This window comes from Papaver somniferum, chromosome 5 (assembly GCF_003573695.1).
Source record: "Papaver somniferum cultivar HN1 chromosome 5, ASM357369v1, whole genome shotgun sequence".
In the NCBI taxonomy this organism is placed as follows: domain Eukaryota; kingdom Viridiplantae; phylum Streptophyta; class Magnoliopsida; order Ranunculales; family Papaveraceae; genus Papaver; species Papaver somniferum.
The window spans coordinates 164,559,653-164,574,488 of record NC_039362.1 but is presented as its reverse complement, the minus strand read 5'-3'; the positions used below and the strand labels follow the sequence as shown (position 1 = coordinate 164,574,488).

Genomic DNA, 14,836 nt, shown 5'->3' with positions numbered 1-14,836 from the left:
ACATGAAATTTGGCAGATGGCATATTGCGAAAGCCAGCAATGATTGTTGAATTTCAGAAAATGTTCTGAAAATGCATGTGGCGAGGTTAAGACAAGTATAATGTTTATACTGGGTCACGTTTAACGAGGGCGTTGAACGGATTAGGTGGGGGAGATCTATGACGTGTCCCTTAAGTGGCGAACAATGATTGTACGTTACAGTGTTGCCGGCCAAGTCAATGTTCAGCCATAACAGCGCAATGCAAAGCCATAATGGCGCAATGCAAACCCATAATAATGTTATATTGTATAGCCCGTCAAGCACTAAGATAGTGTCACCCTGCAGGGTCAGTGACGCGCAAAGGTAGCGCTATATTGTAAATATATTTGGCTAAATAATAAATATTATTGGCCGACACAATGAGGCTTCATTGAGGGAAAGGAAAGACGAGGCCAAAGTGACTGATGCAACATGCGATGTCGGCATTAAGGTATATCTGTGGAATTGAGTTGGCCCAAACTCAAGGATGATGCAAGAAGGTAGAATAGGCCAAGAGTTGATCTATGGAATTAGTTCAAGGATGGACAAAGCTTGGACAGTGCAAACAAGCTAGTAATGCAAAAGTGGCATTGCTATTGTCAAGCAAATTGGTTAAATGAAGCATATGACGCATGAATAACTAGAATGAGCTCAAGGAGTTAGCCTTGGTGATTGAAGCACAAGAATTTTCCGTACATTAGCTTAGAGAAATAAGCATGCAGGGTCAAGATAACGTAGAATTCGCTAAAGCACACCAGTTGTGCAATAGGCTCAAGTGACGGTTAGGAGTTGGTTACGGACTTCACAAGCATGCCAATGACGCGAGACGAAGTAGAACGATTACAAAGGGAGTTTACAAGCATGGTTGTTTTGGAACAGGTGTTGAGAGTTGGCCCAAGTTTAGAGAGAAACTGGCCAAGGTGGCACTTTATGGACGGTTATGGTACTGCTCCATGGGACAGATGGTTGTCCCTAGCTTGTCTGTGCAACGGTTATGCACGGTTTTGGCCAAGTAAAGCTGTTGTATAAATAGTCCTAAGGCATGGAAAATTCGGCAGATTTACATAGGAGAGTGCGAGACTTAATATAGGAGAGTTTTTATAAGGCTAAGGCTTGGTTCAAGGTGAACAAGTCTGAGTCCCCAAGTGGGCAAGTTTTGTATTTCTACCCTTTGATGCAATAAAATGAAGTGATTGCGTCATATTCTAAGTGTTCTTGGTTGACTGATTATTGTTGATAAAGTATGGCAATGTATTATAGGGTGCATTTGAGAAGTTTAGAGAAGTGAAAGAAGGTTAAAGACTTCCGCTGAAGAACTGGTAAGTTAGCTGTTTGCATTGGTGCAAACTTATAAGACTGAAATGCAGGTGGGTGAAGCTTGATTCACAGAACCACTATGCTGCCTGGTTACACTTTCGCAGAAGTTTGCAAGAGGCATTTGATGGTGCGACGCTTGGCAGCAAAGATATCGTTATATCATTACATCATTTTTACACCTCCATGGGAGATGAAAACCACCGAACAAACTACCCAATTCCTACTTCCATGATTCCATCGACATAACCAGTAAACCATTTTCTTTCCCTTCATCTTCTTCCATGTTTTGTTCGTCGATGGGAAATGAAGACTTCAGAAAGTTCTTTTTTCCATTCCACAGATTAGTCCTCAAATCAACGCCCCAATCCCTCTTCCACACAGACTTTAATGGTATGTCTACTTAAAAAATTAAGGTTTTTGTTTTTGTATTTGGGATTTTGATATTTATTGTAGATTCATCCTATGATAGTAAATTACCATATATCTGTGACCTCCCAATGAATACATACAGAGATCATATCACCAAAAACATGCTCTCCCATCACCGTAACTATTTCTGTGAATTCATCATGGTAATTGATTTTGGTTTTTCATCTCTCACAGATTTAGGTTAGACAATTTTGGATTCTGCATGTGATGGTTATTAATTTTGTACTCCGTGTTGAGGTATGCCCAATTGCTTTTAAATTGTTTCTGTGCTTCTGTATTTTCGTTTTAGCAAAATGTCTTATGAATGTATGTAAGTTTTTCTTTCTTAAGTTGCGCATAACGTGTTTGATAAAAATACGTTGCTCAAAACTAAAGAAAATTGTAATTCCATTAGATGTTAATGTTGATATGGCTGATTCTGGAAACAGTACTTGGTGGAAAATCCCAAATCAAATTAGTTCCAGAGATCGTGTCTTCCAATATGGAATTTCTACTCAGGTACTGTTTTCTTTATCTGGAAACAATATTTAATAAAATGCCTTACTCGAACTATCGTAGAGGTTATAAACAAAGGCATGTAATTCTATTAGGTGCTAATGGTGATATGGGTGATTCTTAAAACTGAAGTTGGTGAAGAAACCCAACTCAAATTAGTCGCAGATCCTGTCCTCCAATCTAGAATTTCTGCTCATGTACTCTTTCTTTCTTTTTTTCTATTTTTTTTTCTCTTCGCCAGGGATTTCGGGTTTGATTGATTTTTGAAAATTGGGTATTGTAATTGGGAGGATTAGTAGGGTTATATACGGAGGATCCGTGCTTGATTTTCAAAAGGTCGCGTATCACAATTTTGTAATATCCTGATAAACATATTTTAAACGGTAATTGGGTTTTACTGTACTCGAAAGTATTGGAATTTTGTGAATTATAGTGAAATTGATGGGATTGAGTTGAATTTTTCGGTTTAAGCATTCTTACAACATCTTTGATTGAATTTTAGATGATTTCAAACATTAAAAGAATATTACTGTTTCAAGTTTAATAGCAATCCTGGCATAGAGGTGAAGTACAAATGCATGTCAGTGAGTATATGTTATTGCTGTTCTTGAGGAAAAAGTGATTGATAATGGTGAGCACACAATTGTGCATTATGTGCTTTATGCAAGGTTAAAGCGACAACGAGTTGGGTTGCATTTTTGTCAAAAAAGGATGTTTTCTGATCTACAAAATATACCCATAAACTACCTGTGTAATTGAGAATGGAAAAACTTATCTTTTTTTCATTTTGTGTTTTTGTTGTTTTCTGTATATACCAGAAAGCATGTGAACTGTTGCAGTTGCTATACTTTTAATACGTGTAATGTGTATTTGAATTACAAAATTATATATGCCAAAGTTATAATAAATCCTATTGTATTAATGGTAATGGGGATAAAAGCATTAACGACAACTATATATATCTACTTCTTTTTTGTTGCAGAGGAAACAAATGCAATTACAGGATCAACACAACAGGTTGTGGATAATGTAACTGGTGATATCTTTCTCAAAGAGATGGTGAGGATGGATGAATTTCATTCAACAGGTATGGTCGATGTTTTATTATGTCTATAAACGAACATGGAAAAAAAAGTTAGCGAAAAGACAAATCAATGAAAGGTATGAAACTAACAGTAGAGATTATATGGGTTTTACTTCACAATGTCATTTGGAATTATTCTCCTTAAATAGAAAGAGCGTAGTTAGAACTATCTGTTTGTTTTATTGGAGAAGCTTATAATAAAGAAGATCGGGATTTCTAAAATTCTAAGAACAGTACTCTGAATGTTTGTAGATTTTCGGTACGAAAACTGGATGAATGGATGAAACTTAATATGGATGCCAAATAAGTATTTTTGGTCGATAGTACTGGTAAAACTTAGCATGGATGCCAGATTCTTAAGTATTACTTTTCGAAACATTAGATTGTTTTTTTTTAACATTTTATAGTTCAATGGCAAATGTTTCTTTATGTTTCTAATGCAGGGCAACAGACGTTCGATGAATGCTCTGTTTAAGATGTAATCTCCCTTTGTACAGGTTAGTTTGTGATCTTTTGCGTTCAACCCCGAATTTCACCAGAACCTTGCACAGGCATTTCTCTTTGTTGTCACTTCCAGTATTAACATTATTTTCGATCAAAAATCCCCAAAGACATTGATGGGAACTTACTAAAAGGTGAAAGGTTGGTTTATTCGTTTAAATAATGAAAAAGATATAATATAGTAGTACTAGTCTTCGACGGGAACTTACTTTATCATGCATATATATAAGTTAGCGATAAGCTTAACAGTTTAGTAGTTTATAGGGCATACATTGGTCAATGAGCAGACGAGATGTATGTATACATATCTTTGCCCCTGCTACAGAAAATTCCAATGATGTTCAATAGATTAATAAAACCCATTTTGGTGAAGTTGTGTAAAAATATGTTTTAAACAGAAGATTTTGGGGGAAAAGAACCAGCAAAGCAAAGAGGTAACTACCTGGTGCGTAGCACGGGTTGCTTCCTACTAGTGAAACATGAAAGAGAAATTAAGAACATTTCTCCTTCTTTTTGTCTCTAGACTCGGTACAATAGTAAGAATATTTTCTCAGCGCTAGTTATGGGCTAGCATTTCACACTTTCAGTTATTCCTTGACGAGCTAAAGATACTCCAACAAAAGATATTCCTGCTTTTATTTTTTGATTGAAATAAAAAAAGAAGCAATTAGCTGCAAGCCTGTAAGGGAATTTGTTCTTCAAGTCCCGTGGTGGTTTTTCTTTATTCAGTTTTGGCGTGAAGAACACAATCTTCTCATTCCCGCATTTCTCTCGTTTTTCCAAAGGATTATGTGAATCTATCTCGGTTTTGGGAGACGAGTCAAGTAAGTTGCACTCCGCCAAGTTAGACCAAAAATCAACGCCCTCCTAGTCCCTCTAAGCGGTCATGCTGCGCCTTAGAAAACCCAAATTAACTTCTGGAAATGAAGTACTCCCCCTCCCAAGTCCCCATGTGAAGGAGTTGGGTTTTGACAATATCAGAAGGAAAAAAAAGAGTACCATAACTCATCACGAGATGCCCATATAAACAGATGAATACCAAATCTAAACTTTATGACTAACATCTGCATGATTGGTGCAGAGATGCTCTGTACTCATTATAACACACACCAAAATAACTTCAGAGAATAATATACACATGATTACATTTTTTAGGTGTCGGGCAAATTTAACATTCTAAACGACATAACAAAAGAAAAAAATCATAAAGAAAATATAAAGTAAAAGTAAAAAGTATTAAAGATAATTCACATAGAATACTCTTCTTTTTTCTCTATCAAAGATGTGTGGCATCAAATTACTATTTCATCATCACAGTCTAAAGTATAAACCCCATTAAAAATTCTATGCACTAGTAATTTGATGCGACCATTTTTAAACAACAAAATTAATAAAATTCGATCCATAATACTATAATATTCAACCAGAAGCCTCATCAAACTCCATAGAAGTCAATGAAAAAGGATCCATTAGATCACGTCGAATCAATCCGAAATTACGCAGCACTTGATTATCAGCAAAATTCAAAGCCTTCTCCATTCCTTTCCAGCAACCATCGTCAGAATAAGATGCATTATGTAAACCACTGCAAGGTTGACAACCAGCAAAATGTGTAATAAACGGCTTTCTCAGACTCTGATAACCATTTCCTAATTTCGTAATATATGGTTCTCTCAAGTCAGCATAATGCTCAGTGACTTTCTCTGCATGTCTTCTTCTTAATTTACTCACAGCTTGTTCCACTTCCAAATACTCTTTCGTTATATTATCAAATCTACTCAGTACTTCAAGAAAATACCCTTCAAAATAATACTTTTGCTCTAAATAAATCTTGTCTGCCCATTTTGATTTCTCTTTTAGCATCAAATAAACAAGTGATGATTGATCATCGGCATCATCATATACTTTATCCCTCAGACTTGATTTTAAGATTTTACCCCATTTATCATAATCAGGTGATAATGGACCCATATTCGACCAAGCATCCATAAAATCTAAAGACCATTGGCAATTTCTAATCAAGAAAATCCCAGCATTTAAACCAACCCAACTATGAACTTCAAAAACTTCTTTATTCCATCCATGTAAAATAAAGTTTTTATTTGTGTACCTTTCTAGAGGAATCTTGAACTCCATGTCGGTAAATGCAGCATCTGAATCGACCCACCAAATCCACTCCGTTTCAGGGTGAGCTATCATCGCAGCACGGACGAGTGGTAGTTTAGCCCAACAACCAGTCATTTTTGGTTGAAACAGAGCGTTGTTGTAGAAAATATCATACCCATGAATTCTACAATAATCAACTTTGTTTTTGAAAAATCTAAGTAGCATACTATCTCCACTGGGATGTTTACAAGGCTTCATTTGAGATCCAGTGACTAACAAAATCCGTTCATTAACCCCAGATGCAAATGAAGGGTGTTGATTCAACCAATCTTTTCTTTTCTGATCCCAATTTTTTATGGGTTTTTCCATGGAGTAACTCAGATTCGGATCATCATAGAAATTTTCCGATTCTGGTTCTTCTTTGAGGTTAATTCCATGAACACCCAGATCAAAATCTAAAGAATCATCATCCACGGATGACTTTGAATCGGTGTTGGATAATCTCGGGGTGAAATTAGGTTTTGATGTGTCTATAGTGGAGAAAAGAGTCCAAACAACTAAAAACGCAACTGTGGCTCCTCCTAAAAAACGAATAAGATTAGAAACAAGAGAAGATGAAGAAGAAAAGGGTTTATTGCGATTTAGGGTTTTAGTCATGGTTGGTGATGAATAGAAATGATGATCTGAAGGAGGAGATGAAGATGAAGAAAGCATATTTGGATTGTGAGGAATTCAGGGATTTTTTGGATTTAAGTAAGTAATGAGTTGTAGAAGAAAACTGTTGACATCTGTGAGTTATGAATGCTGTGTTTGCTAGCAGTAGTACTGTTCTGGAGGACTAGAGAAGAAGAATTATGCCCGAGTTTTTTGAGAGAGAGAAACAAAAAAGAAACGGTATTTATGGTTGTCCACATCTTAAAATCAGTTCTTTTTTCATTGTATTTGTGATGTTGATGTTTTGGATTGCACCAACCAATTGTTAAGCACCACGTTTGAGTATATAAAATCATTTGAGTAAATATCCATTTTGTCTCATATTGAAGAATCACAATTGTCTTATCTATCCCTCCTCAATTTGTTCCGTAGATCTTGGTATCTCCATAGTAGCTGCCGGGTCTTATTATTTCCTAAATGTGCAACTCAGACCAAGGTCAGGCCGCCAGGGTACCGTTGAATTAGTGGCCAGGCCGCCAAGGTACCGTTGATTAGAACTGCACTGGTGGTAGTCTTTGTTTGATAAAAAAATTTTGTGTTGGTAATGTATCGCCATCTACTCTCATTGAATGCTATAATGATTTCTTTCTATGTAGCTAGCCAGGTCTTTCGTCAACTTTTTGCAAATATGGAAGTTGTAAAATTCAATAGGTGATTAATTATGGCAGATATTGGTAAGTCCGTAAGAGAGTATTTTCATAAGAAAGGAAACCTATGATGTCTCATCAATTGAGTCTGACAAAGTAAATTACCATAGAGAATGAGATAGAAAAGGACAGGGAACCTGCACTCTTTCTCTTTCAACTTGTTTGACATGTATAGCAAGCCGCATATTTATTGCAGCACACGCGAAAATTATCAGTAAAACTGTTCATGCCCACAGTTCCTAGCTAGTTACTCGTGCATAGTATCAAGAGAAAGACAAATGCCTGTTACCTAACAAGTCTAATAAGTCCATGTGCAGTGACAATTGTTCAATATAGTAACTATAAACATTGAAAGAAAAAACAAGACTTAATTAACGGTAATCCACACGCTAGTTTATAAAACACAAAATGATGGAAATTGTTTTGGCTCTTGTAAATAGACTTACGAAATCAAACAAGTTTAGAAAATTTTAAATTGTCAATTTGAAGAATCAGTCGGTAAAAGATGGCTAAGTTTACCAAGAATACACAATTAACTAATGTCGTGTTTCATGTTACAGTAGAACCTTTTTTTTTTCTTTAATCAGAATGTTACGGTAGAATTGTGTTGTGGAAATAGTTCACATAGATTGGGGCTTTTCCATGAAACAATTAGAATAAGGGCTATGGTCCTAAGGACATTCACTGCCCAAACTAATGAGAGATTAGCTGTAATTTCGTGACCGTGGTATGCAAATTTAACAAGCTAAGCAGCTAATGTTCAGCCATTTGTATTTTAAATTATTATTGAAAAAACACAAGCGGCTAGACGGTAGCCGCTTTATTTTTTCTTAGGATATTGTATTAATTAAACTTGAAGTGATCCGTTTGAAATAATTTTAATTTAATAAAATTTCGAAAAAGTACGTAGGAGGCATATCTTCATCTGCTTAATTTGTTTTTACTCAAGCAGCTGAAGTTTAGTCCCTTGATGAAGATTGTCGAGCAATCTCTCGTGTGGGTGATTTTGGGGAAAGTGGACCTCTCCACTACCCATGTTGGCAAAAAATTCGACCAAATTTAATGAGGCTGTTTCATATCGAATAAGAACCCTCGCTATATAACCCTTGTTCTAAAAAGATAACCAAACATATGTTTTTTGTGGTCGAAATCTAATTACTATAAAGAAAATAAGTATTTTTGAAAGATAGGATATTAATTTTAAAACACCAAGGGGAAAATACATATTAAACATTTCTTTTTTCTTTTATTTTCAGAGCTATTTCTTATAGCTAAAACCCATCATTTCTACTTCTTACTTCGAATGAAATTATCAAATCAAACACGATAAATAATACTTCAGCAAAAACCGAGTTCAACAAAAACCATTTTCGTTTTTCTTCGTAATCTACTTTCTTTAATTTAAACGGTACCAATCGAAAAAAACAACGATAGACAAATTTATAAAATTGGATTAAACTTACAGGCACATATGTTTTTTATTTTTGAAATTATTCATTCCTTCAATTATTTCACTTGTTTCATTCATGTAAATTTTGGTAATGAGTTTGAGAGTCTTAAGGATTTTGATTATTTAACTTCTGCAGTTATATGGAACTTTCTCTAAGGTTTATGAAATGAGTTTGGATTCAATAAGCTGCAAAAGCTACTCATTTCCCATTCACCTCGGCACGATATGTACATAGAACGACATGAAAGAATTCCAAAGAAGATAAGCAGGCAGGGCCGGCCCTGAGGCAAAGTCAACGAAGGTTGACTTCGGGGCAGCACAACACAAGGGGCAACAAAATCTCCGGGGGGTTTGTGTTATACACAGAGAATGAAGGTCTGTATCGTAATTAAAAATAAAATGGAGGTCTTATTCCTAAAATAAGAAGGGGCATACTATAACTAAGAAATTACTTTAATGATTTACTGGTTAATATCTAATAAGTTAGAAACAATAATCTTTCTTCATCGTTGTCCCTCGAAAACTCTTTCCGTCCTGTTTGCTTGCTGCCCTAAAACACTTTTAACAGCCACCACTCTTTACGATGTGCTGCCCTAAAACACTTTTAACAGCCACCACTCTTTACGATGAGAGAATTGAAGTTTACGAATATACAAAATACAGATTATCAACTATATTCGATGATCTAATTTTTATCTGATATTTTGATTTTTAATTAGTATTGCAAAATTGTATTTTTAGGGGGGAAATGATCATGATTAGTGTGTAAAATTTAATCAAATTCATGAAGTTTGATTGTAGAATGATCAAATTCATGTTTTCCAGTTTTGTAGAATGATCATGCATATGTATCATCTAAAGAGTTTTTTCATTGTAGAGTTTAGGGTTATGTTTTTAAGTAAAATTGTTTACTGGTTCTGTTTGCTGGGCAGGCTTGTTGGTTAGTGTATGTATTTGATCAATTGCAGATATGGATAAGAATAGGAAACAAGCTTCTGGATGTCAAAATAGAGGAAGAAAGGAGAAAAGATGTTGGAATCTACTGAATGAATCTCTTGCAGGTTCTCTTGACAAGTTTCTGATTAGGAATCAACCCAACAGTTAGAGAATGATGGTATAACAACTTCGTGCTATACAACCTTTGTGTTATGATATTTAAAGCTGTAATTAGTGAAGAGATTTGCTAATGCAAGTTGATTGTAAAGCTATAGTTTGCAATCTCGTGTTAAGAAATGTAAGAAGAGTCGACTTTGTATATAAATATGATGGTCTGAGTTACTGTCTAGTCTGATGATCTTATGTTATTACAGTACTTTATGAACCATTTTTTGTTTGATATGTGTAAAAACTTGAGAAGTATATTAAGTTTTCTGAGCAAACATTTGGCAACATGATGTATATGTATATATAAATTTAAAGTTGTTTAAAATATGTAAAATTTGACAGGTATATATTTGTCTGGATTACTGGTAACAGCATGAGGGATTTCGGGATGGGGCAACAAGTTTTCCTTGGCTTCGGGGCAGCGAAATCTCAGGGCCGGCCCTGCAAGCAGGGGTACATATTAATCGACTTTAGTTGTTTCAATTGTATTTCAGGAAAGGACTTATTCAATGGGTACTGATGGAACGATACCTTTAATTAGACTGTCAACTTGATGTATGGAATTTTGGAAATGCCCAACGGAAGAAGAACATCCGTTGTTAGTTTATTTTCCTTGGAGGAAAAATGTACTCCAGGCTCAATTTCAAGTCAATTTTTACTTCTTCAAAATTCTTTTTAAGTGAAATCTCATTCTCTATAAATACAAGATAACAATTACTCGTTGTTATCTTGCGCATGAGATAACAAAGCCGTGCATGCAACATTTGTTCCTTTGGCTGTTTGTGCTTAAAATCTGGGAGCATAATAGGTTTTGCAGTCCAAAACTACTACGGCATTCAGTGAAAAATCCAGGTAGCGGTTGGTTACAAGGATTTGGATTGAGAACAGGCATACCCCGCATAGTTCTGGGTATTCCCACGTGAGTTTGTTGAGAAGACTCATGATTCATCGCATCCACTAGCGTACGTATCTAACGTGTCACATTATCACAGTAGACAGCTGAAGGTACGACATCGTATGTGCCGTTCATTTCTCATGTCGGTCCATCTTGTGAATTTTTTTACGCTTCCGAGATGAGATCTGGACAAATAATTGTACGTAACTCGGTAGATGTTTAATAAAGTTGTAACGAGAAACACTAGATCACAGATCTACCAATTTGTCCTTCAGTGTAGGGGACACTTGGTCTCGGGTATCCTGAACACCTGCGTAGGTGCTCTTGCAGAGGAGATAATTATAATGTCGGTAGTAACGATAAGTCAGGGTCTTAGATTACAAGTTGCTTTCTTGACTGAGCAGAAAATGGGTTTGTCTCTCGTGCATACCGTGCTTTATGTTAGCCGGTCGCTTTTTTCTTTACTCATGGGAGTTGAATACTGTACTTAAATCAGATAATTATAACTGGTTTATTCATTTGGGACCTAATAACACTCGGTCCACATGCTTAGCAGCTTAGGATATATTTTACCAACAGGGAATAATAAAAAGACATACTACTGTACTACTTATGGGAAAATGCTGGGATGCTAATATGTTTTTTAATGTTAACATGTTAAAAGGTGCTGGGATGCTAAAGCATTAAACTCAATGTAAAATAAATGGAATGGCACGCCTCGTTATTTTCGATTTTAATCATATCCTAAATAAAGTTTGTTGGTGATTTGGTATGAATTTTCAATCATCGACTGAATCGTCTATATGGGTAGGACCGATGTCACTCGGCACAACTTTGATTGACAGATGGGCGGTAAACTCAAAATATGTTGCTGTTATGGGTGAGCAAATGAGCAAAGGTGGTTCAATCTGCCGATCCGACCCGTCCGCGCAGGATTGGACGAAATGCATTTTTATAACGCAAAATCGGTTAAAAAGACATCTAGATTTTGATACTGTTTAAATGGACAAAAATATAAAAATAGTCAGGATGTAAACAGTTTCATCCTTCCCGTTTTCAAATACTTTTTCTTATTTTTAATTTACACAGGATGCATCCAGTTTCATCCTCACTATTTTTTAAGTTTAAGCCAGGATGAATCTAGTTTCATCCTTGCTATTATTTTTTGTATCCATTTCACCCATACTAATTTTTACCCGTTCATTTGAACCGTGTTTTAAAAATATTTGGACAAATAACCCATTTTCCGTTTTTGAAATTCGCTAAATATAGATTAGGTGAGGATGCAAGTTTACATGTTAAGCACAAGCGTTAGTGTAAGTCTATTAATTGATAAAAATTTGTTAGAGGAGAGCAAAAACAGATCCAAGGAGAATGAAAATCGTAGTCGACTCAATAACTAGGACCGATTTAAAATTTATTTACGAGTTAGACTATAATAACCTTAATGACACATATATTCTTGGCATGCTTGCAAAGTTAGATTATTATTTTTATAACTTATCGTTCTTATTTCACCACCACTGCCATCATGCAATTTCCTCTACCACCGTCGATGGTGGAGAAAAATCTTATAAGCTCTCTAGTAGCAACATCTTAATTCAAATCTCTGTAAGAATTGAGCTAAGAAAACATTTCCATTGAATATAAAAAAGTTTGTGAGGATCCGGTGGAAATTTAAGACAAACACTAACTTGATTAGCATTGTCAGATTACGCAATGTATGTTCTTAAATCAGAATCTAGCAAACATGATCCTACAAGGATTTGAATTCAGGTTTAAAGTTACTATTTTCCAAGTTTTGATCAATTAATCAAGAACCGTGATATATTCTGATATTGTTTCGATATATCTCTTTAAATATTTTTTTTGCAATCGATCCATGTTATTAAAGATGATAATCCTTCATCTTGAAAAATAACAAATAATAATTGATCCATAAATCGAAATGGTTCTTCTGATCCTTCCACTAAAATGTAATTAAAGATGAGACTGATCGATTTCCACATCTTCTAGAGTTTTACGGCGCGTTGTATCCATTACACTAAATTGAAACAAAAGCTTTTCACAGACGACGGCAAGAGATAACTCTGCATTGGATTGGGTCAATATTTTATTTTATGTGTGCGAAGACATCACGTCGTGTGTGCTAATATGGTTAATTCAGTCCATCTCGTTAGGATATTTAGACTCGGTCTTAGTTATCGAGTCGAATACGATTTTTGCTCTCCTCAGATCCGTTTTTGCTCTCCCTCTAACAAAAATATAATTCATATACAGTAGTATATCTATTTTAGGTTATTAATCTAAGAAATTTTAAGGTTTACACGTACCTAGTAAAGATACCGAGAGTTTAAACCAAATTGATTCTTCAATCTAATGTTTAGTAGAGAGGCAGATCGATCAATCCCCTTCATTTTGTTTGTTCTTAATTGATCTGAGATATTAGATTTAACAAGGTATAAATTGAAACCATACTTTTGGTTTTGATTTTGATTACGTCGACATTGAATGGATGTTTCATTTTAATCGATGTTCGTTATTCTTCTTTTTGATCAATGTTCGTAGTTAGTTAATCATATAGGCTCCTGATTTATATTTGCTAATACTGTATAATAATTTTATATAAGGATATTTGGATTTATTTAAATATATAAGGGAATTTATCTAAGAATAATTTAGAATGTTATAAATCGTTATTTTCGATTTTATTCATATCCTAATAATGTTTGTTGGTGATTTGGTATGAATTTTCAATCAACGACTGAAGAATCGTCTATATGGGTACGACCGACGTCACTCGGCACAATTTTGATTGATAGATTGGCGGTAAACTCAAAATATGTTGTTGTTAGGGGTGAGCAAATGAGCAAAAGTGGACCAATCTGACGATCCGACCCGTCCGCTCATCGTTGGATTGGACGAAATGCATTTTTGAAACACAAAATTGGTTAAAAAGACCAAAATCAACAATTTCTGGGTGAAAAAGATATCTAGATTTTGATACTGTTTAAATGGACAAAAATATAAAAATAGTCAGGATGTAAACAGCTTCATCCTTCCCATTTTAAAATACTTTTTCTTATTTTTAATTTACACAGGATGCATCCAGTTTCATCCTCGCTATTTTTTAAGTTTAAGCCAGGATGAATCTAGTTTCATCCTTGCTATTATTTTTTGTGTCCATTTCACCAATACTAATTTTTACTCGTTCATTTGAACCGTGTTTTAAACATATTTGGACAAATAACCCATTTTCCGTTTTTGAAATTCGCTAAATATAGATTAGGTGAGGATGCAAGTTTACATGTTAAGCACAAGCGTTAGTGTAAGTCTATTAACTTATAAAAATTTGTTAAAGGAGAGCAAAAACAGATCCAAGGAGAATGAAAATCGTAGTTGACTCAATAACTAGGACCGATTTAAAATTTATTTACAAGTTAGACTATATTAACCTTAATGACACATATATTCTTGGCACGCTTGCAAAGTTAGATTATTATTTTTATAACTTATCATTCTTATTTCACCGCCACTGCCATCATGCTACTTCCTCTACCACCATCGATGGTGGAGAAAAATCTTATAAGCTCTCTAGTAGCAACATCTTAATTCAAATCTCTGTAAGAATTGAGCTAAGAAAACATTTCCATTGAATCTAAAAAAGTTTGTGAGGATCCGGTGGAAATTTAAGACAAACACTAACTTGATTAGCATTGTCATATTACGCAATGTATGTTCTTAAATCTGAATCTAGCAAACATGATCCTACAAGGATTTGAATTCAGGTTTAAAGTTACTATTTTCCAAGTTGTGATCAATTAATCAAGAACCGTGATATATTCTGATACTGTTTCGATATATCTCTTTAAATATTTTTTTTGCAATCGATCCATGTTATTAAAGATGATAATCCTTCATCTTGAAAAATAAAAAATAATAATTGATCCATAAATCGAAATGGTTCATCTGATCCTTCCACTGAAATGTAATTTAAGATGATAGAAAAGATGAGACCGATCGATCGATTTGCACATCTTTTAGAGTTTTACGGTACGTTGTATCCATTACACTA

General features: G+C 34.8%; 1 protein-coding gene and 1 long non-coding RNA gene across 2 annotated transcripts; one reads left to right on the top strand and one right to left on the bottom strand.

Annotated features, from left to right (window-relative positions):
* The first annotated feature begins 1,533 nt into the window (after positions 1–1,533).
* On the top strand, positions 1,534–9,023 carry LOC113283520. Its single transcript, XR_003327510.1, has 6 exons — positions 1,534–1,726; positions 1,940–2,002; positions 2,194–2,263; positions 3,243–3,673; positions 3,788–3,841; positions 8,899–9,023. It is a non-coding gene; the product is annotated as an uncharacterized LOC113283520 (long non-coding RNA).
* Positions 4,949–6,842, bottom strand: LOC113283519 (galactomannan galactosyltransferase 1-like). The gene has a single exon (XM_026532810.1). The coding sequence runs from the start codon at positions 6,663–6,665 to the stop codon at positions 5,265–5,267; it is 1,401 nt and encodes a 466-aa protein (XP_026388595.1). The 5' UTR covers positions 6,666–6,842; the 3' UTR covers positions 4,949–5,264.
* Positions 9,024–14,836: the final 5,813 nt, after the last annotated feature.